This window comes from Apodemus sylvaticus, chromosome 13 (genome assembly GCF_947179515.1).
Source record: "Apodemus sylvaticus chromosome 13, mApoSyl1.1, whole genome shotgun sequence".
In the NCBI taxonomy this organism is placed as follows: Eukaryota; Metazoa; Chordata; class Mammalia; order Rodentia; family Muridae; genus Apodemus; species Apodemus sylvaticus.
The window spans coordinates 71,067,890-71,094,719 of NC_067484.1; the positions used below are offsets into that span (position 1 = coordinate 71,067,890).

At 45.6% G+C, this 26,830-nt stretch overlaps 1 protein-coding gene, 1 long non-coding RNA gene and 1 other non-coding gene across 4 annotated transcripts in view; 1 reads left to right on the plus strand and 2 right to left on the minus strand.

The window, feature by feature from the left end:
* Nucleotides 1-11,673, plus strand: part of Etf1 (eukaryotic translation termination factor 1) — a 29,286-nt gene extending 17,613 nt beyond the window's left edge. For both annotated transcript variants that reach the window (XM_052201367.1, XM_052201368.1), the window contains 9 exons: nt 75-250; nt 693-832; nt 4,462-4,600; nt 4,781-4,971; nt 5,269-5,398; nt 6,577-6,732; nt 7,099-7,163; nt 8,336-8,483; nt 9,392-11,673. In XM_052201367.1, coding sequence (XP_052057327.1) covers nt 75-250; nt 693-832; nt 4,462-4,600; nt 4,781-4,971; nt 5,269-5,398; nt 6,577-6,732; nt 7,099-7,163; nt 8,336-8,483; nt 9,392-9,474 — 1,228 coding nt within the window. In that variant the 3' untranslated portion in view covers nt 9,475-11,673. The remainder of the gene's footprint in view (nt 1-74; nt 251-692; nt 833-4,461; nt 4,601-4,780; nt 4,972-5,268; nt 5,399-6,576; nt 6,733-7,098; nt 7,164-8,335; nt 8,484-9,391) is intronic.
* On the minus strand, nt 5,894-6,013 carry LOC127664280 (small nucleolar RNA SNORA26). Its single transcript, XR_007973137.1, has one exon. It is a non-coding gene; the product is annotated as a small nucleolar RNA SNORA26 (small nucleolar RNA).
* LOC127698111 (uncharacterized) lies at nt 7,173-26,280 on the minus strand. Its single transcript, XR_007980682.1, has 4 exons — nt 26,065-26,280; nt 13,695-13,787; nt 12,545-12,671; nt 7,173-8,038 (listed from the first exon to the last, which is right to left on the minus strand). It is a non-coding gene; the product is annotated as an uncharacterized LOC127698111 (long non-coding RNA).
* Between the last annotated feature and the right edge of the window lie 550 nt (nt 26,281-26,830).

Consider the following 26,830-nt stretch of genomic DNA (forward strand, 5'->3'; position numbering starts at 1 on the left):
GCCTCACTGTATCTTACGTTCCCGATAGTACCCGATAGTACGCGTGAATTTAAACGGTGCATTTCTCTCTGCAGCAATGGCACGAGCATGATATCGCTCATCATTCCTCCCAAAGACCAGATCTCACGAGTAGCAAAAATGTTAGCAGACGAGTTTGGGACCGCATCTAACATTAAGTCACGAGTAAACCGCCTTTCAGTCCTGGGAGCCATCACATCTGTACAACAGAGACTCAAACTTTATAACAAAGGTAAACCTTGCCCTCTCGCTTTGTCTCCGTCCTGCCTTTCCTGCTGTGAGCCAGCTGCCACCATGTCCTTCAGTTCCTTCCTTCCTTCCTTCCTTCCTTCCTTCCTTCCTTCCTTCCTTCCTTCCTTCCTTCTTTCTTTTTTTCTTTCTTTCTTTCTTTCTTTCTTTCTTTCTTTCTTTCTTTCTTTCTTTCTTTCTTTCTTTCTTTCTTATCCATTGAGTGCTAAGTACTATTTACTATATACTTAAGGAATAAATCCTATTGAAACATCTCAGAGGAAGCTTTACAATAAGGATGAGAATTTTGCCAGTGAGTCTTAAGAGTTTCTGTGGAGTTTTTTGTTTTTTTTGTTTTTTTGGTTTTTTTTTTTTTGTTTTTTTTGTTTTTTAATTATGGCTATAGGAATAATTAAAGTGAAGAAATTGTTTATGTTCTTTTGCAGTACCTCCAAATGGTCTGGTTGTTTACTGTGGAACAATTGTAACAGAAGAAGGAAAGGAAAAGAAAGTTAACATTGACTTTGAACCTTTCAAACCAATTAATACATCATTGTATTTGTGTGACAACAAGTTTCATACAGAGGTAAGTGTGGGCGCAGAGCATGCGCAGAGCGTGCGCGGTCACAGCCCTGCCCACTGCTCTCTACCTCTCAGCTCCCCAGCTCCCTACTTGGTATTAGTAGATTGGCTTATGCAGTCAGATAATGAATCCTACACTCTTATCTATCTATCTCTCTCTCTCTCTCTCTCTCTCTCTCTCTCTCTCTCTTTTTTTTTTTTTTTTTTTGGTTTATTGAGACAGGGTTTCTTTGTATAGCCCTTATAGCCCTGGCTGTCCTGGAACTCACTCTGTAGACCAGGTCGGCTTGGAACTCAGAAAATTGTGTGTGTGTGTGTGTGTGTGTGTGTGCGCGCGCGCAGCGCGCGCGCAGTAGCATACATGTATTTGTACTAGTTGACCACTCTGTGGTCTTTGATAAGCTACATCATTTATGTGTTTATAAGTTGGTGCCTTGGGTTGTTTTCACTGTTTGGCTTCTGTGAATAATGTTACTAAACATTCATGCACAGGGGGATGTGTTTGTAACGATTTGCTTTTATTTTTATAAGTTATATATGTAGAATAGTTAATCTTTCAAGAAGTCAATTTTCTAAACTATTGACAGTTGTGACCTTTACATAGGTATTTTCTCTCTCTCTCTCTTTTGGTGGATTGAGGGTTTGGGGTGGACAACAGAGTCCATGTTGCTGAGGCTAGCTTTGAATTCCTGATCTTTCTGCCTCTACCTCTGAAGTGGACAGCCTCCATCACGACTGCTTTTGTTTGTTTTGGTTTTCGTTTTTGGCTTTCAAGACCAAATCCTCTTTGTAGTTTCTCTTTGTGGCCCTGGCTGTCTTGCAGCTCACTCTAAAGACCAGGCTGTCCTTGAACTTACATACCTGCCAGCCTTCTGCCTCCCAAGTGCTAGGATTAAAATTATGTACCGCCACCACCTGGCCATCATGAGTTTTTTCAAAATAACATAGGTTTATTATACTACTCATCATAGTGTTTGGGGAAGCAGCTAAGTTGGCTTTGGATAACTGGTGAGACAGGTCATTCATTGGCTGATTCTGATTGACTGCCTCTATGCAGCAGTGCTGTTCACCTATAATCTTTGCACCTTTAGCGATAAGCAAATAAAATGCATTTAGTGACAGGTTTTTCTCTTTTCCTGTTCTTATGAACCCTGAGTGACAGAGCTAACTATGATGAACGTTAATGGTGGGAAAGAAACCTCATTAGACTGACCTAAATCAGTCAACAGTAAACAATCAGGAATTCACAGCTGGCTCCCACTTTAGCCTCTTGCCTTTCATCAACCCTGACACTAACCTCTGCGGTGGGATTAGAGTTGACATTTGTCCACAGTTTACAGTGGGTGGCTTTTGCTAACTTGACAGGAAGACCAATTCTAGTTGAACCTGGGTAACTGTGTGGAAATCTAGCTTATTTTCTCTTAGCTTCTAGTGTTCTGGCAAGAGGCCTCTTCTGGCTGTTAGCAATTCTGTTCACACATTTGCTTATATCAACTTTGTTTAAAAAAACAAACAAACAAAAAACAGATTTTTGGATCATTCTGACTTAAAAAGTACTTGATGACTGTATTGTCTGGCTTTATGTCAGCTATTATATTAGCATAAATGGTTTTCACTTTTCTCTCAATGATCATTAAAATGCTTAGTAGAGCTAAGTAAGGGTGTAAACTCAGCTACCCCCAGCACCCAACATTCCCTCAAACCCAATTTTTTACATGGATACTGGGACTCCAAACTAAGCCCTTATGCATAGCAAACACCTCACCTACTAAGCTCCTCCTCAACCCCTATTGGAGTTTATTGTGTTGACACAGGTTCTCAGATAGAACCAAGGATGGCCTTATGTTACCACACCAGATTGAAAGTTTCTTATTTCTTGGTTTAAAAGGAATGAATAATTTCTTAAGTTTAAAGATGTATGGCAGTTAATGATGTTTCAGGCCTTAAGTGTCTCAGTGAGTCCCAGGGCTGCTTCTATGTCTCTCAGGAGAGACAAATAGGAAAATAAAACTCTTTGAAGACTAGTTGAGTGGTAGTGGTGCACGCCTTTAATCCCAGTTCTGGGAAGCAGAGGCAAGTGAATCTATCTCTGAGTTCAAGGCCAGCCTGGGCTACACAAAGAAACCCCATTTTGAAACAAAAAACCCTTTTTCAAATTGAGCACAGTAGGTTTTTTCTTTTTAAGACACTTAACTACTGAGCTGGGCAGTGGTGGCACATGCTTTTAATCCCAGCACTCAAGAGGCAGGCAGATTTGAGTTTGAGGACAGCCTGCTCTACAGTGTGAGTTCTAGGACAGCCAGGGCTATATAGAGAAACCCTGTTTCACCCCCCCACCCCCAAATTAAGCTTTGGTATTTTAACTCGTTGTTTCCTGGAATTTACAATACATTTAACTGTTTTCCTTTAATTGTTACTATAGAATTAGCTTGCAAAATTATTTTACCTTGATAGTACTAATAATGGCTGGGGTCATTGATAGTAACAGAAAGTTGGCAGCGGGTGACACTGGCCCAGAGTGTAAGCACCCTTAGGTACATTTCAGAGTACTATGCTAGAAAAGCAAGAACCAAGATGCTAAATGAAATCTTTATAGTTTAGATGGTGTGCGTTATACAACATCTATCTAAATTAAATGATGAAAATGAAGAGACTGATTTTTGTGTTGACATTTTATTTGGTTGGTAGTTGCTTTGTAGTTGGTTGATTGGCTTTGGAGATGGTCTCTTAAGTATGCAGTACAGGTTAGCTTTGAACTTGAAATTCTCTTATGTCTGCCTCCCAGTTGCTGGAGTTCTAGAATGACACTGTACTGTCTCCACCTCAAGTTTCGTGATTGTATGTGTTGGGTGGTGGGGGCGGGATGTGTCAAGGGGGACAGACCCTGTGGCTTGCCTGTGGCGGTCAGGACAACTCTGTGGAGTTGATTCTGTCCTCCCAGGTTGATTCTGGGGATCAGGTATAGTCACTGGGCACCTTTAATTGCTGAGAAATCTTGCCTGCCCAAGAATAGGTTTTGGGTTGTTTAGTTTCTTCCTGTTATTACTGTGGTAATCGCTGTGCTGGAGAGATGGCTTAGCAGTTAAGAACACTGGTTACTCTTTCAGAGGTCCTGAATTCAATTTCCAGAAACTACATGGTGGCTACAACCATCGGTAATGGAATCTGATGCCCTCTTGTGTATGCAGACAGGGCACTCATGTATATAAAATAAATTTAAAATTAAAAAAAAAATGCTGAGCGTGGTGGCGCACACATGTAACCCCAGCACTTGAGAGGCAGAGTCAGGCAGGTTTCTAAGTTTGTGGCCAGCCTGGTCTACAGAGTGAGTAGGACAGGACAGCCAGGGCTACACAGAGAAACCCTGTCTCGAAAAATCAAAAGAAAAAAAAAGGAAAAAAAAGGAATTGGACTGCTTTTAGTTGTGTAGTGTGAACTGTCACCACCATCTTATCTCTAGAATTAACTCTATAACTGTAAATAATAAATCCTTCCCTACAGAATGGAAACCACCACTCTAATGAATTACGTACTAAAGCTGAGGTCTATAAATTGCTCCCCCATAGTATTGATACCATGGTGAGTCAACCAAGTATTGGCGTTCATTGTGTAGTGCTTGTGTTTGTGTTTTAGGCTCTTACAGCGTTACTTTCAGATGACAGCAAGTTTGGTTTTATTGTAATAGACGGCAGTGGTGCTCTTTTTGGCACTCTCCAGGGAAACACCAGAGAAGTCCTGCACAAATTCACTGTGGATCTCCCAAAGAAACACGGTACGGAGAGGGCCGCTCAGTCGGGGCCTTTACTGTCTGTCACAGTAGTCACTGTCAATAAGCACACTTGTACGTAGCAGTGACAGAGGTGGTGATTAGTTTGGCTGTTTTGTTTTTGCTTCGTAAGGCTTGTTGTACTTTTTTAATAGTTGCTCTTTTCCCACCACTTTTGTGTCACAGGCAGAGGAGGCCAGTCAGCCTTGCGTTTTGCCCGTTTAAGAATGGAAAAGCGGCATAACTATGTCCGGAAAGTAGCAGAGACTGCTGTGCAGCTGTTTATTTCTGGAGATAAAGTGAATGTGGCTGGTCTGGTTTTAGCTGGATCAGCTGACTTTAAAACTGAACTAAGTCAATCTGACATGTTTGACCAGGTAAGAGAAAGGGAACTGCCAGTGCAGGGTTCCCTGTGAGATCGTTCATTCCAGTGCAGGGTGCATGTGTGGCCCTCCAGCCATAAACGCCCCAGGTTAGAAACAGTGGCTGGAGAGTTGCCTCGGTGGTTAAGGGTGAGCACCGCTCATGCGGAGGACCTAAGTCTGATCCCAGCACCCATGTTAGATGGTTATAGGTATAACTCTAGCTCCGAGGGGTCCAATAACATTTTTTTAAGAGTGGTATTTCAGTAAAGAGATTTGAAGTCCTAATGTTTTTGTTTCTGTTTATGTTAGAGGTTGCAATCTAAAGTTTTAAAATTAGTTGATATATCCTATGGTGGTGAAAATGGATTCAACCAAGCTATTGAATTATCTACTGAGGTTCTCTCCAACGTGAAGTTCATTCAAGAGAAGAAATTAATAGGTATCGGTGAAATCCTACTATTTTTATTCTGTGAAATGTCTTTGGTGTGTATGCATGGCACTGGGAAGGTGTAAAAGAAAGGGCTAGGTATAGTAGTTCACACTTGTGGTCCCCGAACTTGCTGTGGTGAGGGGGGTTGTCAATCAAGAGTTCAAGGTCATGCCTGGTCACAGTGTTAGGCCATTCTGGGCTATATGAGACTCTTATCCCAAACAAAACTAAAATAAAGAGTAAAAGAATGGAAAGTTAAACATTTTTACTGAAGGAAAAAAAGAAGTAGTATCAGTTGGACACATGACATATACTTCTATAACCCAGAAAGCTACGATGGTTGTATTGCCACAAGTTCCAGCTGGCCTGCCTTTGAGAGGGAGGCTCTGGGCTGAGAGTAGGGGCTACTGGGAAAGAGGGTCAGTTGATACAGTGCTTGCCCAGCGGCATTCACAAGACCAGTATTGTATACCCCAAAACAAGAACTTGTATAGAATTTTTTTTGTTTTTCTCCCACACAGAATCCAAAGAGGAGGCATACAGTCTCCTCTCTGGGTTTTATAGAGAGTTCCTTTACCCTTCTGTGTTAGCCTCTCAAGTACGGTACCAACCTTAAAGGGGTACAGGAAAGGGCAACTGGGGACAACTTAGGCAGGTCAACAAAAGATGGTGTGTGAACCTTCAGTCTCCTTGGCCCTATAGCCTGGCCTTCCTTCACTCAAGGCCAAGGTATGTATGCCTGTTCATGGTCCCTAGCAGCATAGAGCTAGGTACTAGGAACAGGCTCTGGTGCGTCAGCTGCCAAGTCTGGGACTGAAAGTGGAATCCTCTTTAATAGTTAGCGATTAGGACTGGTAGAAATGATTTCAAATCTTGTGCATACCAAAATCCGTAACTGTGAAAGGCTCTAAAAGAAGTGGTATACTATATATGCCTATGTACACCCTCCCCTGTACTTTAAACTATCTCTTAATTATTGGTAATATCTAGCACATTGTAAATATTACATTAATAATAGTCTGCTATTGTTTGGATTATGAAGACAGGTCTGTGTATGTTCCCTGCAGATCCAGAGTACACACTGGCATGTCATGCTTAGTTTTCTAAATATATTTAATCCACAGTTGGTTAAGTTCATGGAAACCAGGTGCCACCATATATTTTATTCTTATGTCCCTAATCCACAGGGCGATACTTTGATGAAATTAGCCAGGACACAGGCAAGTACTGTTTTGGAGTTGAAGATACACTAAAGGCTTTGGAAATGGGAGCTGTAGAGATTCTAATAGTCTATGAAAATCTGGATATAATGAGATACGTTCTTCATTGCCAAGGCACAGAAGGTAAAAAAAAAAAAAAGAATATAATTTTTGCTGTGACATTTCTCTGTTCAGAAATCCTTTGTTTCAGACAGTTTAAGGTAACATCTAAGTGTCGTGGGTCATGTGGTCACCCCCACTATCCTACCCCCTAGCTTTATAATGCCCGTTCATCATTAGATTAGCCAAGAATATGGGCTATATCATGAATGTCTGATGTTTCCTTGTACAGGGACGGGGTACCAGGTACTTGGTGTGCTGAGATGTTTGTGGGAAGGTTTGGTAGTTAGTCCAGGAATCCTTTTCTTATCTGATCTCCTGCAGAGCTTATATCTGTTAGTACTTTGTGAGCCAGGTTAACATTTTTTGTTTTTAACTTTTATACTACAGAGGAGAAAATTCTCTATTTAACTCCAGAACAAGAGAAAGATAAATCTCACTTCACAGACAAAGAGGTATGTAAAGTGTTCTTCGCTTAGTGATAACATACAAAAAAGCTTGAGTGTTAAAGCACTGGTAACATACGGTATCAGCTCTGGGGACAAAGCTTCATTCTAGTCAGACAGTCATGGAAGGGCAGCAGTGTCTCTGCCGCACACTGATCTGTGTCCACGGAAGGCAGAATCATGGTCATTATAGACCATAAGCTATAAGCTGAGTGAGAGACGCAGGCACTCTGGGTTCAAGGCCATCTGGAACTACATAAGACCCTATCTCTAAAAATAAGCTAAGGAATCAGGAAAACATTGTTATCCTTGAAATAACAGAAATTTAATTTGAGTAGCACTGTCCTAGCTCTGTGTGTGAGCCTTGTGCTTTGTTAGTTGTGGGGTGGGGGGCTTTGAGACAGGGTTTTTCTCTGTAGCTCCAGCTGTTCTCTGTTCTGAAACTCACTCTGTAAGCAGACCGACCTAAACCCAGATATACACCTGCTTCTGCCTTCCAAGTACTGGGATTAAAGGCATGCACCACCAATGCTTGGTTTGCTTTGTTGTTTTTTAGGATTTTATCATCTTTTCCTTTGCACTGCTAGGTTTAAATGCATCACCATAGTTTAAAAGGAATGCTACCTTTCTCTTTTTTGGGGGCGGGTGGGGAGGCGGTTGAGACAGGGTTTTGGGTTAATGATGACCAAGCCTGAAAACTGACTTGGGCACAATGTCTTCTGATCATTGTGCATGCACACTCCACACACAACACTGGACACCTTGGAAACAAGGCTGTGGGGCTAAAGGGATGCTCAGCAGTTCAGAGCACTTGTCCTTGCAGAGGTCCTAGGTCTGCGTTCTTGCATCTTCATGGCAGCCCACATGGTCTGGAATTCCAGTTCCTAGGCACAGGCAGATTATTTATTTAGGCTTTCCTGTTGTGTATGTCTCTTCTGGTTTGAGAAATGAAGAGAAACCACAATAGCCTAGTTTCTGGAATCAGCCACAGGAATTAAGTTGACAGCTAAGAATGGTTTAGCATTTTGTTGCTGAGCCCACATCCTAGGGGGAAATACTGAAATAATCAGTTTATCTACCATTTATGCTTAGGTTTGTGCAATTACAATATTCAAAATGGTGAGGGCCCTGGGTATGTCCTAAGCTGTATGTCTGATCCCGTCGTTTCTGTTCGTGTGCAGACTGGACAGGAACATGAGCTGATAGAGAGCATGCCTCTCTTGGAATGGTTTGCTAACAACTATAAAAAATTTGGAGCTACACTAGAAATTGTCACTGATAAGTCACAAGAAGGATCACAGTTTGTGAAAGGATTTGGTGGAATTGGAGGTGAGTAGCAAACTCAAACCAGGATCTTCTTAGCTACCCTGAAATAGTTTACTTGAGTGACATATGTCTTCTCTACTTGGAAGAAATGGTTGGATCAGCATGTGATGCCATATTCCTTAATTTTGACCAATTTTTGGTAATTTTTAATGTTTTCTATTAGCATTTTGTTGGTTTGTTTACTTTTTTGAGGCCGGGTTTCTTCATGGAATCCTGGCTATCCTAGAACTCACTTTGTAGATCAGGTTTCCGTAAAACTCACAGAGATCGGCCTCCTCTGCCTCCTGAGTGCTGTAGACACGTGCCACTGCCCATTTTTTTCATGCATGTACGCAATGTATTTCATCTGCGGCTTGGTGGTATTGTGTGTGTATTTATGTGGACACAAGAGTCCCATGGCAGGCATGTGGAGGTCAGAAGGCTTGCAGGAGTTGGTTCTCCTTCCTCCGTGTGGGTCCTGAAGAGTCTGCAAGGGCCTTACCTGCAGAACCATCTTGCTAGGCCTGTGTTTTGTTTTGGGGAGTGTGGTTTTGTGCCTACAAACATTCAGGTGTCACACAGTAACCGTGAAACTGTTCTTCCCATTATGTGAGTTCCTGGGATGAAATTTGAGTCGTCAGGCTTAGCACATGCCCTGGAATTCACTGAGTTATCTGTCCCCTCCCCTTTGTGGGTTTTTCTAGGGGATGGGGAACTAGCCTGGGATTCAGTGTGCCGTCGGAACTGGCCTGCAACACTGGCGGTCTTGTGCCTTGTGCCTTGGCCTCCCAGGTACTAAGATTTATATTTGTGAGCTACCATGCCTGGGGCTAATTGTTAGGACTGATTCTAGAGTGGGCTGGGCCTGTGCTGTCAGAGCAGTCCCTCTCTGCTTTAAGAGCCCAGGGTACTTATCTGCTTTGTTTCTGCAGGTATCTTGCGGTACCGAGTAGATTTCCAGGGAATGGAATACCAAGGAGGAGATGATGAATTTTTTGACCTTGATGACTACTAGGTAGTCGACATGGGTCCGGCAAAACGTGCCTCACCCTCCAGCATTCAACCCAAGGAGCATACCCGTGGTGGAATCCAAACAGATCCCTGCCTTACAATTGGAACATTTCCAGAACTTAATCCGCGAGCATTGGATACTGAAAAGTGAAACAAAACCAGACCCAACCCTACACTTTGGTTTGTCGTGGTATCAGCGCAGCAGCCTACAACTAAGTCCCTAAATGCCACTTTGGACTAATTTAAAAAGAATCCCAGTTTTTACTTTTACTTGATGGTAAAATTGGTTGCTCTTGTATTTTATGAAAAAAATGATTTTTTTAACCTTCATACATAGAAGCAAAATACTTTAACTGCTGTAAACCTTCAAAAGTTAGTAGAAGTGAGATCATACTGGTTTGTTTCTTCCTTTGATCGGAGAATAACTAAATTGCTGCATTTCGCAGTGACCCATTTACATGGCATTCTCGGCTTAGACTGCACAAGAAGAAATATATGTGAACTATTGGAACTGTTTCTCTCTCGGTCTCTGTTTAATGTTGAAAGGGTGAGCTAATAGGAGGCAATTTCATCTTCTCCCCCTCATGCTCCCCCATTCCCAGACTGTCCGTCTCACAGGTGCAGGTTGTGTTGCAATGAGGCTGAGTGCCGAGACATTGGGGCCAGTGCACTCTTGACATCCATCCGTGGAAGCACATTTGGGCCCCGCATTTGGGAGCCCTTTGTGCCGTCAGCGTCACTGAGGCTCCCTGTAATCTCAGCCTACTAGAAACCAGTCTGGGATGGACACGATGGGGCTTCTGTGCTACTGCTGGGATTGGGAGAAATAAAACATGCAATTTAAGTGGAACCAAAAAAAAAAAAATTCAAAGATGATTTGCTTGGATCTATTCTTGGTAAAGGGAGGTGGTGGTGTTCCCTTGTGTTGGATGGCATGAGATTATGTGAATGTTTTGATTTTTTTTTTTTTTCTCAAATGAACTGCAAGATTTTTCACAGGAACGACAGACAAGACACGTATAACCGTGCATGTATCTCAAACCCCTGGTGGGGCTGGAGCATCTGTTTCAAAAAGTGGGATCTACAAGCACCTCTCAGATGGGAAAGTATGGAGGCGGGTGGGGAGGGCAGGGGTGGGGTGGGGAGGACACAGCTGCTGGCACCATGGACTATAAGACCATGTTAGAGCCGACAGTTGGCCTGAAAAACCTGAGACTTGTGCTTCACAGCTGGGCTGTAAATTGGATTTAAACCCAGTTGAAGTGAAAGTCATGGTGTGCTCAAGATGGTGACAGTGAACAGTGTGGGGTGTGCCCAGTGGTAGCAGTGGGAAAGGGTACCGAGTGGACTTTGGAGGTCTTTTAAGTCACCTGGCATCACCCACACACTCACCAGGGTGGTAGGGTGCATTGGGTTTCCAATTGGGTACTTTTAACACTTTAGTGCCTGACTGCTGTTCCTCACTGACTTGACGCAGTCACTTGTAGCTTTCTTGGTCTGAACCAGCTCCGTGTTCCCAGGTTACAGACCTGCCTACCGTTCAATAATCCTGTTTCACTTGAATGAAGGGAGTATGTCTAAATGTAAAGCTTCTGGTTCTCACACTGTACTCTGAGGTCCAAATGACTGTCTGTCCTGTAACCTGATGTCTCAGCCCCCGTGAGAAGAGTCGATTCTTCAGTGTTCACCGACAGGGGAGGCTTCACCACAACAGGCTTTTGCTTTGGGCTCTGCTGTTTGTTTGCAGAACACCCGCGAGCAAACGAGCGAGCGAGCGAGCGAGCGCACTCTCCCCAGCAGCACCGTAGGGCTTTGCCATTGTAAATGGGTCTGATGTGATATGACAAGACCAGAGAAATTGGATGTAAATTTACATTTTTGAATATGCTTGTTTCACATGATACATTTAGGGTATGCAGCTCCTTTTGTAGTTTTTATTTTTACTATTTAAGTTTGGAAATGATGCCAAATTTTTGTATTTCTTTAATCAATGTGTTCTCCTTGGTGATATATATTGCATTATATATTGATGTGTGTATCAATATATACTGATATGTGTTACACTTACGCATACAAACACACATAAGTGAGGGGTGAAACCGTAGCCTGCACTCCCTAGCCTCTGCAGAGAGACCCTGAGAGCAGAATCTCGGTGTTGTGATGTACAGAAATGGAGAAGAGTATTAAACCATATTTAAGAATATATTTTGTGTGCTTGAGATTTTTTAGGAATGTTCCTAGAAAAGTCTGCACTACGAGGACTAAATTCTTCCGTTTGTCAGATTAGTCATGCCTAATAAATGATCAGCCTTAGTTATTCTCACTGTCTGTCTATGTGAAGGATAGCCGAGGTTGCAGTCCTAGGGATATGTTCTAGGGAGCTTCCGCTTCCTACAGCCACGCTGGTTTATAGCTTCCTCCATTGTACATGTAAGTCAGGCAGTGTGCATGTGTTTGGCATTAGTGCATGAGTTTGATTAGCAGCTCTTTAGTAATGAAACCAAAATTTTATCCCAGTCTCAAGTTTTGTCTCCTTGCGTTTGAGTCCGGTAAAAGGTCCAGTGAAGTGTTACATACACTGAAGGCAGAAAGATTGCACGTTTGAGGCTAGTTTTGGCCACGTAGCAAGATCCTGTCTCCGAAAAAAAGAACAAAAGACTAACTATAGCTAGTCAGGGGCTGAATAGTTGGCTTAGCAGTCAGTTAAGGACGCTGACTACAAACCAGGCATAGTGGTGCATGCGCTTGGGAGGCAGAGCCAGGTGGTTCTAGGACAACCAGAGTACACAGAAACCCTGTTGTGAAAAGCTGGGGAGAAGAAAAGGTAGTGGTGCTCTTGCACAGTGCCCACATGGTAACGCCCAGCAGGCTAACCACAGTCCTGGTGGGTCCACTGCCTTCTGACCTTCCAGTGGTACCAGGCACCCATGAGATGCACAACTATGAAGGCAGGCAAAACACTCAGAGTTCAGATGGCAGAGCAGAAATTAGCCTGGCATTAATTCTTTGTCCCCAAAAGTTGAGGAGCCTACAGGTCCTTAGATTCAGAAGCCTGGTTAAGAAAAGGGTTATACCTGGCTTGCTGTTTCCAGGCTGGGAAGAAAACTGGCCACCGACCGTGCCGCTCTTACCCATCACTGACTGCTTTTTCAGCATGCTCCGGGCTCATCTAGCACAGAAGGTACTCAAACCAGTCTTCCTCTGGAAAGAGATAAACACAGTACAGGTAGTTTTTCTTCTACAGCATGCCTAAGTGGTATTCTCAGAGTCAAGCTGTCGGGCGTGCAGGATACGTGGGCTGCACTCTTGCCTGTCTGGGCCTGCATTGCTTCTCCAGCTCCCATTCCCATACCACAGCACTCCCAGACAGGCCCAGTCAGTCGATGGAGGGCTGCCTGCCAGGGTGGAATGTAAGATTCACGCCAGCTTCTCCCTTGTAGCCAACTTGAATGAATGCCAGTTGGGATTTGCATCTGCCAAAGTCCCACCCTGATGGGACTTTACTCAAAAGATGTAGACTGACTGGCTAGGGGTGAGGAAACACGGTGCTGGAGCTTGTGAGGCAGGACATGATTTCCTTGTCTTGCAGCAGTTTGGGTGCCACAGTGTGACATGTGTCTGAATGAAATGAGAGGCACACATGCAGATGTTCATCTTCAAGGTTTTCTTTAAGTATGTTCCGGCCCTTGAGCTCTGGAGATCCACCCCCAGGAATCTCAGAGCATGGCAGGCACATCCTCACCTGGGCTCAACCAGGAACCAGCCTGTAATCCCTGCTCCTTGGGAGGCTTGGCAAATCAAAGTCAGCCATGACAAATTAGTGAAATCCTTTCTCAGAGCATAGGGCTGGGATGCAGTTCAGTGGCAGTGTTTGTACAGCTTTGGACTTGGCCCCTGTTGCCATGACTATCCCCACCCAGTTCCCCAGCCTAAAGAAGTCTTAAAAGCCCAGGCTCTGAACTCTGATGACACACCTGTAACCGCAGCACTCCGGAGGCAGGAGGATGCTGAGCTTTCCAGACCTGCCTTTTACCTGCCGACACCCTCTTACAGGTTGGCTTAAGAATTTCATGGAGAAAGGCATGTAAATTGTATAGTCTAGATCCTAGCACCTATGGTGACACTTGGTATCAAGATTCCATGGCTACCAACTTCCTGTGGAAGTGTCCAGAGTGACTTTATGCTGATGGGCACAAGGTGGTGCTATACTACAAGGATACTTACTAGCTGTGGAGAAAAGTTGCTTCATTGGAAAAGACAGGATTTTCTGACCCAGCATCAGCAGATTTCTGGGACTTCTTGCTCTGTCCTTAGAATCTGGAGAAAGAGATGGCAGCTAACCAAAGGAAGGAGGGTTGGCTACAGAGGACCCGGGAGGCTCATTTCACCTCTGCTCAGTTTTTGCCCTTTCATAATCTAGATTTGAATTACCCCTATAAAATAACAATAGTAAGTTACATAATCCTTAGGAAAAACTCAGGTGTTTCTGTCAAGGTTCCCAAGCTATTACATAACATTCTAGGGCTCTATTTGATTCCAAAGTCATGAATTGCAGACCATGATTTAAGAGGAAAAAAAAGGAAAAATACCTAGTGGTGCAGGTAAGATTAGGTGGGCATGCCTGACCCCTGGCGTGCCTGCTTTCCAAGGGGACCACCAGCTTCACTTGTATCTGGAAGGCACCCGTTAGCATTTCTTTCCCTCAACACATTTTTACTGGTTGGCCATCCTGTCCCCCTCCACTGTTGGGAATAAACAAAAGGAGATCCCATGACTCTCCTTGGAGAGGGCACCTAGAATTCCTCCAGGATCTTAGGCCCGGCTTTAAGCACTTAGGAAATAGAGTTAGGAAGATCAAGGAATTGAAGGCCATCCTCAGCAGCTAATATAGAGTGCGTTTAATGCCAGCCTGGGTTACATGAGACCCTGTCTTGGGGCAGGGGCAACATTTTATCCAATGTCTTCAAAAAATAGTTGGAATTTTGAAATGGTAGTGTTTGTCCTTGTAGTAAGTTAGTTTGCTGTTCTGGAGTTGAACCAGGACCTTGATATGCTACTGCTCTACCACATTGCTGCCTCCCACCCTTGGAAAAGAAGGGCTTGCAAACCTGCCCTGGTTGGCCACAAACACTTGGTCTCAAGCAATTTTTGTTGTTGCTGTTTTTGTTTTTTGAGACAGGATCTCTACATAGCCCTGGCTGTCCTAAAGCTTACTCTATAGACCAGGCTGGCCTCAAACTCAGAGATCTGCTACTTCTGCCTCCCAAGTGCTGAGATTAAAGACATGGGACCCCACACACCTGCTCCAAGTGATTCTTTGTGCTCAGCCTCAAGTAGCTGAAGCAACAGGCGCATGCATTGTGCCGAATTTGCCCCCACTAAGTTTTTGTTTGTGTTTAGTTATGTCACATTTTTATTTGTATATAGAGAGATGCATGTGCAACAGTATATGTGGAAATTCGAGGACAGCCTGTAGGAGGTGGTTCTTTCCTGACCATTGAGCCCTCTTGCCTGACTCCTGCCCCTGCTCTTCAAATTAAATTGTTGATAGGATAGATAACACTCATAGAGTCAGTAAACCACTCTAGTTAAATAATTACTGTGGTTTTATTTTTTTTCTGTTTTCTTTTTTTGTTGTTGTTGTTTTGTTTTTTGGATTTGTTTTTTTCAAAACAGGGTTTCTCTGTGTAGCCCTGGCTGTCCTGGAACTCTGTAGACCAGGCTGGCCTTGAACTCAGAAATCTGCCTGCCTCTGCCTCCCAGAGTTCTGGGATCACAGGCGTGCGTCATCACCGGTGAGACATCAAGGAGTAACCGTGCGTTCCTTTAATCCCAACAACACTCAGGAGGAGGGCAGATGGTCTCTGAGCTCAAGGCCAGCCTGAGTTCCAGGACAGCCAGAGCTACACAGTGAGACCATCTAGGAGGAAAAAAGCATTGCTGGACACGGTGGTATACACCTGTGATCCCAGCACTCAGGAGACTGAAGCAGCAGCATTACCTGGAGTCCCAGAGTAGCCTCAGCCCTGTAGCCAGTCCCAAACCAAACCACAACATCATCATCATGTAACATGATTTCGGGGCAGTGTGGGTGTCCATTATACATCAGGGTGATGGAGTCCTAACTAGTTCTGAAGGTTCTTAAATTGTTTTGATTCTTTGTGCAAGTTTGTTTTGACTCACAGTTTTGGTTTGGCTCAAGTCAGTTCCACTAAGTCAGTCGGCCTGGATCTGAAGCCTGGGAGTTGCCTGGAAAGAGGCAGGGCCAGAAAAGAGGCTGCTGTCCTGTGACCTGGAGTTAGTCGGTGGTTTTGGGCTTTGAACTGGATGAGATGAAGGAGTATAAAGGACAGGTTTGGTTGGGGGACTTGGATGCTAACTAGACCAGCAACAGCTGACGGGGAAAAGCACAGCTATCTGAGAACCTGGAGCCCAACCTCAGGACAGAGTTATGTCTGTTCATCACCACAGTAACATACTTTTATTTAAAAAAAATAAAATAAAGCAATGTTTTGGGGCAGGAAATAGAGCTCAGAAAGAGCAGAGGCCGCCCTTCGGAGGACTCACTTTCAGTTCTCAGTGCCCATTCACAGCAGTCCCAGAGGATCTGGTGCCCTCTTCTGACATCTGAAGGTATTACACATATGCACAGACACAAGCATGGAAAACACTCATACACATTTTTTTATGTGTATGACTGCATGTATGTGCACCAACAATGCAGTGCCTGCAAAGGCTGGAAGAGGAAATCCGATCCCATGCAACTAGATGGTTGTGAACTGCCACGTGGGTGCTGGCAACTGAACCTGGGTCTTCTACAAGCCCAACAAATGCTCTTAACGCTGAGCCATCTCTCCAGCCCCCTAAGGCTTTCATTTTTGAAACAGCATTTGCTTTGTGGCCCAGGCTGGCTCCACATCCAAGTGCTGGGCTTACAGTCACTTGTTACCATACCTGACCCTATCTTTCTTGAGAATCATGATTTTAGCCCTCAAAGGAGCCTTGGATCTTATCCTGTAACCTTCACTGAAAAGACAGCAGAAGCCCAGAGAGCAGCATCTAGACAGCTACTCAGCAAAGTAGTTGAGTTAACATGAGTGTCAGGCATGATGACTCCAATGTCTGTGGCCTCAGCAAATAGATGACCTTGTTCTTCACCTAAATCCTGTTCTCTCCAATGCTGTGGGTGAGAAAGCAGATGACAGGGGACAAGTGCATGGCCAGAAGCCAAAGAGAGCTGGGAGGGGGCAGGTGGCCAGCATCTAGGTAGTAGAGTGTTCTCAAGTCACTTCCCTGTGAGGCAGGGTTGGCTTGAGCCTATGACTCAGTTGCTCTTCCTGTCCCAGGATCCCAGCCAGCACTGTGCCAATCTGCTGAGATAGCCAACATGGCTGGCTATATGTAGCCCCTATGTTAGGTTCTCCAACCCCACTCAAAAGGAAAGCTAGCGGCCTCCTCCTAGTGAGGCTCAAAAAAGAACAGCAACTTCAGAGATAGGCTCCGAGCAAGAAAGAGCTGGGATCTTGTGGAGCAGAGGCAAAGGAGACACTGCTCTCTGGGAGTAGGAGGGCCGAATGGCCAGTCCCCGCCCGTCACGTGGCTGTCCGAACTGAACAGGTTCCCAGTCTGGAGAGGGGGTATTTGAATGACAAGATCATTCAGGGGGCCTACAGTGCAGACTGTGAAAAGGGAGCATGACTGAGACCTCAGGGTCCTGGTAGTCATATTCAGTATTTCTCATTTGTCTATTAACTTTATTAAGGTATAGCTTGCACATAGAGTGAGACCACTCCTAATATGAAACTATAAAACTCACGCTGAGCCGGGTGTGGTGGCGCACACCTGTAATCCCAGCACTTGGGAGGCAGGGGCAGGCGGATTTCTGAGTTCAAGGCCAGCCTGGTCTACAGAGTGAGTTCCAGGACAGCCAGGGCTACAAAGAGAAACCCTGTCTCAAAAAAACATAAATAAATAAATTAATTAAAAAAAAAACTCACACTGGGGCTGGAAAGATGGCTCAGTGGGTAAGAGCACTGACTGCTCTTCTGGAGGTCGTGAGTTCAATTCCCAGCAACCACATGGTGGCTCACAACCATCTGTAATGGGATCTGATGCCCTTTTCTGGTGTGTCTGAAAACAGCTACAATGTACTTATATATAATAAAATAAATGAATAAATAAATAAATAAAACCCTCACACTGTAATTTCACTTTTTGAGGCAGTCTTACTATATATCCTGGATGGACTGAAACTCAGAGATCTTCCTGCCTCTATCAGGATCCCATGGTGTGCACCACTATGCCTATCTACTGTTTCTTTTTTCTTTCTTAAAATCTAAGACATGGTCTTATCCCAGAGTAGCATGGAACTCACAACACAGTGAAGGCTGGCCTGGGATCTTCCTGTCCTAGCCTTCAGAGATTGCAGGCCTGCCTTGCACATCTAACAGGACTGAACCCTTCAACTATGGGGTCTGCACTTCAGCTGTCAAAGCTCGGTTAAACTGTTGGGCATCCAATTCATGTCTGGAGAGGCGGGAGAAATGGTTGGTATGGGAAGAGACCCCACACGATTGGTGTTGAAGTGTTGCAAGTAAAAATCACAAGAAGTACACTGCACTGCTATAAGGGGGTCACAGTCAAGGCTTGCCTGGTGAGCCTGGGTCCTTCCCAGTGTCAGCTGTGGTGAATGATATTGCTTCTGGCATTCATATGTTTTCAGTAACAAGAGAGTGGGGAGGTGGCTGAGCTGATAACATAGGAAGATCTGAGTGTGAACCCCAGAAGCCATGCAGCTGGGCGTGGCAGTGCGACTTGTAACCGAATACTGGGGAAGCAGCACAGACCCCTGTGGCTCTGTGGCCAGCCAGGCTGGTAGCCTACTTGGTAAGTAAGCTCCAGGCCAGGGAGAAATCTTGTTTCAGAAAAACAAAGTGGTGTGGAGCCGGAGAGATGGCTCAGCAGTTAAGAGCACAGAAGACCCAGGATCCATTTAAAACAATCACAGGACAGCTCACAACCATACAACTGTCTGTAACTTCAAAGAAACAAAAAGGCACTGGGCAAGGTAGCACAAGCCTTCACTCCCAGGCAGATAGATTTCTAAGTTCAAGGCCAGCCTGGTCTACAGAGTGAGTTCCAGGACAGCCAGGGCTACACAGAGAAACCCTGTCTCAAACAAAACAAAACAGGGCAAATTGGTAAGCAGGCCAAAACTCTTAGGAGTTCAAGGCATCTACATAGCAAGTTCAGGCCATCCAGGGCTACACAATGAGACTCTGTCTAAAACACACACAAACACAAAGTAGACTAAGGGAGATGGCTCCCAGATAAAGTATTTGCCATGCATGGGTGAATGAATTCCATATAGCATATGGGTGAACATGATCCCAGCTAGTGGGATATGGAGGGCACGGAGTCCCAGCGAAGCAGGCTAGCCAAAATGGTGAGCTCCCAGCTCAGCGAGAAACCTTGTCTCAATATACAAGGTGAAGAGCATTCCAGGAAGACACAAGCTGTGTCAACCCTGGGCGTCCATAGGAAAGAACAGACCTGCACCCCACACATGCAAAAAAGACAGCCAGTGCCTGGGTAACACGTGAGGTGGCATGAGCTACACACACTGTTTTGGCTTCTCTTCTTGGTGTCTTTTTACTTTTCTAGGGCTGTGACAAAAATACCATGACCAAGGAAACTTGTAGAAGTAAGAGTTTATTTGGGGCTTACAATTCCATTGTGGTGGGGAACACAGCCGCAAGCAGGCTGCTGTGGACTTAGAGCAGCAGCAGCTGAGAGCTCACATCTTGATCCATGGACAGGAAAGGGCACACGAGGAATGGCACGAGTCATTTGGAACCTCTAAGCTCACCCCCAGTACCACGCCTCCAACAAGGCCACACCTCCTAATCCTTCCCAAACAGTTCCACCGGCTGGCGTCAGCCATTCAAGCTCATGAACCTCTGGGGACCTTTCTCCTTCAAGCCACAACAGTCAGGTTGACCCCTCAGAATAGAATCATTGGGTTTAAAAAAATTTAGTATCTTGGGTATTTTTTTTTCTGGATTTCATTTGGTTCCTTTTTTTGGTGATTTTCTTTTTGGAACCAAAGCGTTGGGCAAGGCCCAGGCTGGTGATATTCCTGTTTCAGACTCCTGAATGCTTGGATTACAGGAATGCACTGGAATGTCTAACACCCAAACAAGCCTCCAAAAATCTCCTTCAGTTGACTCGTTCTATATTCCCACCAGCAGTGCAGAGTCCGGGCTGTCCACCTTGTGTTGTTAGCCCTTAGACAGCCCAGACTTATTTGTTCTAGCTCCTTCCTGGGTGGGAAGCAGGAGCTCAACTTAGTTTTCATTTGCATGGGCCTAAGGACTAATTAATTCTGCTTCAAATTTTCTTATGAACGTTGGCCATTTTTATAATATTGTTTGTCTCTGTTTTTTGTTCATTTGCACACACGCACATACACACACACACTGTCTCATGGGCACACATCTTGGGTTTCCCCCACATTTCATATGTGGAGATCAAAGAGAGATAGTATACATCCGTGTTCTTCTGTTTCCTGAGTCCTGGGGAACAAATGGGTCGTCGGCCTTGGAGGCAAACGCCCTTCCTCACTGCACTAGCTCAAGAGCCTCTTTAGTTCACTGTTTTCTCTTTTTGATGCTCTTTTTGTTTTGATTTTTGTTTTTGATGCTCTTTCATGCACAGAACTTCATATTATGTTGTTGTGATGCTGGGGCAAACGCGAGGCCTCATACATGCTGCACACCCTCATTGGGTTGCATCCACAGTCTGCCAAACTTTCTGAAGACTGGGTTGTGAGCCTTCGTCTTTCCTGGAGGAGCTATCTCTCTATCCCTCTCAAAAGCCTTTCATTTGTTTTCTTAAATGTTCTGTGTGTGTGTGTACATACATGCGTGTGGACGCCCACCTACAGAGGCCAAGTGTCAGACCACAGCCTGGAATTCCAGGCAGTTGTGAGCTATCGAACATGGATGCTGAAAACCACACCGGCGTATTACAGCATCCTCTCTCTCTGTTTTTTGAGACAGTGTCTCTCTATGTAGCCCTCCCAGGCTGCCCCAGAACTTGCTATTTAGACCAAACTGATCTCAAACTCACAGAAATCCACCAGCTTCTACCCCCCAAGTGCTGGGGTTAAGGGCACAGTCCATCACACCGGCTCTAGGATCCTCTGGAACGTCCGTGAGCTCTCAACCACGGACCCATCTCTCTGCTCCTCAAAGCTTTATATTTGGATGGAGTCGGGCATATTTGTCTCTTGTTGCCCTTTAAGAATCCTTTCTCAGCTGGGCGGTGGTGGCGCACGCCTGTAATCCCAGCACTCTGTAATCCCAGCCTGGTCTACAGAGTGAGTTCCAGGACATTCAGGGCTACACAGAGAAACCCTGTCTCGAAAAAACAAAAACAAAAAACAAAAACAACAACAACAAAAAGGACCTCATGGCCATGTTATTTTGATTTATACAGCTTTATAGTAAGTTTTGAAATCATGAAGTATGAGTCCTCCAAATGTTTTCTGTTTTTAGGATTTTTCTCCTGCTTAGAGGTCTCAGAATTGCACATTGAATTTTGAGAATAGGTTTTCTGCTTACAGAAGAGGCTTTAAACTTTGAAAGGCTTCCGATCAACTGTAGGTTCTTTTAAGCAGCACTGCAGCATTAAAAAGAAAAGGTTGGTTTTTTGTTTTTTTTTGGGGGGGGGGGTGTTTTGTTTTTTTCGAAACAGGGTTTCTCTGTATAGCCCTGGCTGTCCTGGAACTCACTCTGTAGACCAGGCTGGCCTCGAATTCAGAAATCCGCCTGCCTCTGCCTCCCAAGTGCTGGGATTACAGGTATGCACTACCACTGCGGGGATTAGAAAGAAAAATCTTAAATCCAGGTGTGGTGTGGTGGTACACACCTGTGTGTGATACCAGCACTCAAGAGGCAGAGGCAGGTAGATCACTATAGGTCTGAGAACAGCAAGGTCTACAGAGTGACCTCCAGGCTGGCCAGGGCTACACAGTGAGACCCTGTAAAAAAAAAAAAAAAAAAAAAAAAAAAGAACATCTTGCAATCTAAGAACATAGAATGACTTTCTATTTATTTAGATTTTCTTTCTTTCAGCAATGATGTATAATTTCCATTGTATAAATCTTTCTATCCTGAGTTAAATTTATTCCTGGGCATTTCTTTTGTGGTTAAAAATGGAGTTTTCTGAATTATTTTTTTGGATTTTTCCTGGCTGGCACCTTGTGGTTTTGATTTGCATTTGTCTGAGGAGTCGTGGGGCGTCTTTTCAGGTGTGTAGCAGCCATTCCAGTGCCTCCAGTGATCTTTCCATCTCAACTTTGCATTTCCAGGGTTACAAAGCAGCTCCGGCTCTTCCCAGACACCTTTCTCATCTTCCCTTCTCTGCATTTTGCTTTTTGATAATTTTAAATTTTTTATAAATGAAAACGAGTATTTTGCCTGCATTATGTCTGGGCTGCAGACATAATGTGTGCCTGTTGCTACAAAGGTCAAAAAAGAACAGTGGATGCCCTGGAACTGGAATTACCGACAGTTGTACATGCCCATGTGTATGGGTGCTGGGATCGAACTTGAGTCCTCTGGGAGAGAGCGCTGGCCATCACTCCACACTCTCCTCTGCTGTCTTACTTTCCAGAAGTAAGAGCTGTGGGTGGAGGCCGGGGCAGCTGTCCAGGCAGCACTGGCACTCCACCTTGAAGCTCTGTAGCTTGGAGCATGTTATTTAGCTTTTCTTCCAGGTTTAAGTTTAAAGTTGTGTTACATATACTAAGTTGTTTATCCCATACTATAAAAAAGCCAAGGGCCAGACTCAGGAATATTTCATGAACAAAAGAGATAACCCCGGGCTGGGGAGGCGGTTCAGCGGTTAAGAGCACGGACTGCTCTTCCAGAGGTCCTGAGTTCAATTCCCAGCAACCACATGGCGGCTTACGACGATCTATAATGGGATCCGATGCCCTCTTCTGGTGTGTCTGAAGACAGCGGCAGTGTACTCACATACATAAAACAAATAAAAGTCTTGTGAGAGAGAGAGAGAGAGAGAGAGAGAGAGAGAGAGAGAGAGAGAGAGAGAGAGAGAGAGAGAGAACCCCTATCCAACCGGCTTCCACACTAGTGGGCAGTTCTAACTGCTGGAAGTTCTAATTGTGACAAGGGTCTGAACAAAGAAGGGGTACACGTGGTGCCAGTTGACCAGACAGAGAGAAGCTTATCGGGGAGGCGCATGTGAATAGAATCTCTTGAACTAATGGGGATTGTAAAGCATGAAATTGGAGAGACCAGAAAATAGAGCCAGGTGTGGCACACACCTGTAATCCAGCCCTTGGGAGCTCAAAGGAAGGTCAGGAGTTCAAGGCCTGCTACCAATACTGGGCAAATTTGAGAAAGGGCTGAACTCTGTGGCGGAAGGGGAGGGGAAGGAGAGGGGAAGGGGAGGGGGAGGAGAGAGGAGGGGGAGGGGGGAGAGGGGAGGGGGAGGGGAGGGGAGGGGGAGGGGCGGAGCAAGCCAGGGAGCAGACCCAGATGAGTGTGAAAGGCGGCGCTAATGTCACAATTTAATCTGAAGAATATGAGAGACTGCTGAGGTATTGTCAACAGGGAGGTAACAAACTCAAACCGCTTTTCAAAACGTCCTTAATGCGCGCGCACAATGCAGTTGGGGAAAAGAGCCTGCGATGTCATCCGGAAGCTCTGAGGCTCCCTCCTATCCAAGGAGCGGAAACTTACAGAGCCTGTGAGCGTGATATCGGATGAGATTCCGAACACACAGAGGGCTCAGAGTGTGTGCTGCTTGTAGCTACAGAGGGACCCGGTTCAGTGTCCAGCACCCAAGCTCACAACTGCCTGAACTCCCGCTCCAGGGGCTCTGACTCCCTCTTGTGGCCTCTGGGAGCATCTGCACCCGTGTGCACGCTCACTCATGCATATCACAGGCATATACATAACTAAAAATAAACTTTTTTTTTTGTTAAGATATGGAAGCAGTGGAGACAACGCCTCATTGCAGAACGGTTGCTAGCATGGAAATACTGATTCCCTGGGGTTGGGAGAAGGACGAGGAAGAGGAGGAAGAAGAGGAAAGATAAAAGCATTTAGGAGGCAGGGGCATGAGATGGCTCCAAGTTTAAAGCCATCCAGGTCTACATTGCAAAAAACTGCCTTTTGTTCCGTTTTGTTCTGTCAGGACTGAACACTAGTCTGAAGCCAGACATCAGATCTTGCTTATCACAGCTCTGGGGGGGGGGAAAGACACCTAACTTCCCAAGCTGCTTTCCAACCCATAAAACACCATGACGACGACACATGCCATTCCAGCAACAGTACTGGCAACCATGGCTCCGTGGATTCACGTGACAATGGGACTGCCCCCGTCAGCCTGGCAGGCATGTCAGTAAGGGCACCAGGTCTAGAAGCAAAACCCGGAGAAATGACAGGCACGGCCCCCGACTTTCTCCCTGAGCTACCTCGTTCTCCTAAGTCTAGTGATTAAAAATCTATAAGAACTGGAGGGAGGCTTGGCATTTAAGAGCATGTATTGCTCTTGCAGAGGACCTGAGTTCAGTTCCCAGCACCCATACAGCCATAGCACCAGGGGCGGGACACTCTCTTCTGGATGCTACAGGCACCTGTGCTCACGTGTTCTCACACACACACACATACACACACACACACACACACAGACGCACACTTCCACAATTTTAAAAAATAAAATGTTGGGCTGGAGAAATGGCTCAGTGGTTAAGAGCACTGACTGCCCTTCCAGAGGTCCTGAGTTCAAATCCCAGCAACCACATGGTGTCTCACAACCATCTGTAATAAGGTCTGATGCCCTCTTCTGATGTGTCTGAAAAGAGCAATGGTGTACTCATATACATAAAATAAATAAATGAATCTTTAAAATAAATAAATAAATAAAATGTTCTTTAAAATCTGTATTGAGAACTTCAGCGAGGGCTCAGCAGTTAAAAACACTCACTGCTCTTCATCAGAAGTTAGTTCCCTGCACCCCGAGGCATGGCTGACACATAACTGACCATGACTCCAGTTCCAGGGACTCTGACTCCCCCTTCTGTCCTCCAATGACACAGACATGGTGCATATACATACATGCAGGCAAACTCATACACGTCTTAAAATGTATATTAATTTTTTTTCTTTTTCTTAATTTCTTTTTTTTTTTTTTTTTTTTGGATTTGGTTTTTTCGAGACAGGGTTTCTCTGTATAGCCCTGGCTGTCCTTGAACTCACTCTGTAGACCAGGCTGGCCTCGAACTCAGAAATCCACCTGCCTCTGCCTCCCAGAGTGCTGGGATTACAGGCGTGCGCCACCACTGCCCGGCTTAAAACTTCTTAACAAGGGTTGTTGAAACGGCTACATGGATTAAAGATATGGGGTGGGGGTGGAGGAGAGAAATTTATCAACCCAGATCAAATATCCAACCCCCAAAAAGGAACCTGAACGCTGGCATTAGAGCTTTCATGAGACCTAGGACCCTTGACAATTCAAAGGGCTTTCTGGGTCTCAACGCTCCTTAACCGAGAGAGAAGCTTGCCAAGCAAAAACATGGGGTTCCCGCGAATTCTGTAGCATCCGAGTGGAGTTCAACACCTCCAACGCCTCCTCCTTCCACCCCGCTCAGTTATAAATAGCTCTCTGGTTTCCAGCCCGGGATCTCCCAGCTTCATAAGGAGTCAACGCCTCCACAGCCTGAACTGCCCTCGACCGTGAGGAGGCATCGGCCAGCAGAGGGCGAAGGGTAGCGGGGCGCCAGTGGGGAGCCACAGGAAGTCTGACCTTCCGGGACCACTTGATTCACAGGAGCCACGGCCTTGCTAAGGCAGGAGACGTGAGGGACCTAACTCCTGGGCCGTCTGGACCCTCGACAGCCGCACCGTGCCCCCTGTTCACAGGCACTCAAGACGACCTGTGAGGACACACACAAAACTCAGCTTCTGAAAGTGGCAGTCACAGCGCATGTGTGTTTGGTAGCCGGCTGGTGGTGGCTGTAGATGGATTTATTCTAGATCAAAACCAGAAAAAGGAAGAAGGAAGGAAATCTGGACAGAGGAAGAGAAAGACCGAAGACGGGATGCTTCTGCAGAAGGTTCCTGCTGCCAAGCACAATTACCTCAGGTTGAACCCTGGGACACTCATGGTAGATGAGACGCCTGCTTACTGTCCTCTGTCCACATACGTGCTGTGGCACGCACGCGCGCGCGCGTACACACACACACACACACACACACACACACACAAATAAAAATGTAATAAAAGGGCCGGGCAGTGGTGGCGCACGCCTGTAATCCCAGCACTCTGGCAGGCAGAGGCAGGTGGATTTCTGAGTTCGAGGCCAGCCTGGTCTACAGAGTGAGTTCCAGGACAGCCAGGGTTATACAGAGAAACCCTGTCTCGAGAAAACCAAAAAAAAAAACAAAAACAAAACAAACAAACAAACAAACAAAAATGTAATAAAAACAAACACAGCAATCCACAGGCTGCCTGGCACTAGAAACCCCAGTTATGGCGCTAAGACTACTAAGATGGTTGTTACCTGGCAACGTGGAGGCTTGCTTGTTGGATCTCACTGACTGTGGTGCCCGTTCCTCTCTAACCTTTTCTTAGGGCAGATCACCTCAGGGTACCCAGGTTTAAGTCTTGCTCTAGCAGGGCATGTAGGAGCTTGCGGGTTCTCGCTGCGGAGGATTAAAAGCTGGCAGGCAGAGAAGAGAGGCCACTCCGTATGGTGGGGGCCCCTCGAGGGCACTGTTACTCCCTGTAGCTGTAGTTCTGGCTTAACCGTTGCTATTCCCCCACCCCAGCCCTCCTCCACACCCCCTTACCCCCTGAACCTCCAGGCCACAGGAACCGTAAGAGGACTGCAGAGGCCTGATAACAGGGTCCTTTCCTGCTTTTTTTTTTTTTTTTACTCAAAAATTGTATCGTTATCTGATGTGGGAACTAGGAATGCAACAATGTGTAAGACTAAGGCTGCAGTCTGGAAACACCAAGGTGCACAGAAGTGCTAGGTGCATCGTTTGCGGACCTGTGGGATGAGGGCCAACAGGCTGAACTACGTTAGGGGAAGCTAGGATCGTTCGTTCTACCGCAGGGGTGTGAGGAAGGCATTAGAGGAAAGGCGGGGGTGGTGAGAAGCAGCCGGATGGTCCCAAAAGACCAAATCGCTAAGTGAGAGGGGGGATGGCTCTGGAGTCGCGAGCGGCTGAAGGATGTCCAGCCAGGGGGCTGCTGCGTCGCGGGAGGGGGAGAAAACGGGGCAGATGAGATGGATGGCGAGCATGGGCGCCTCTGACCTTGCA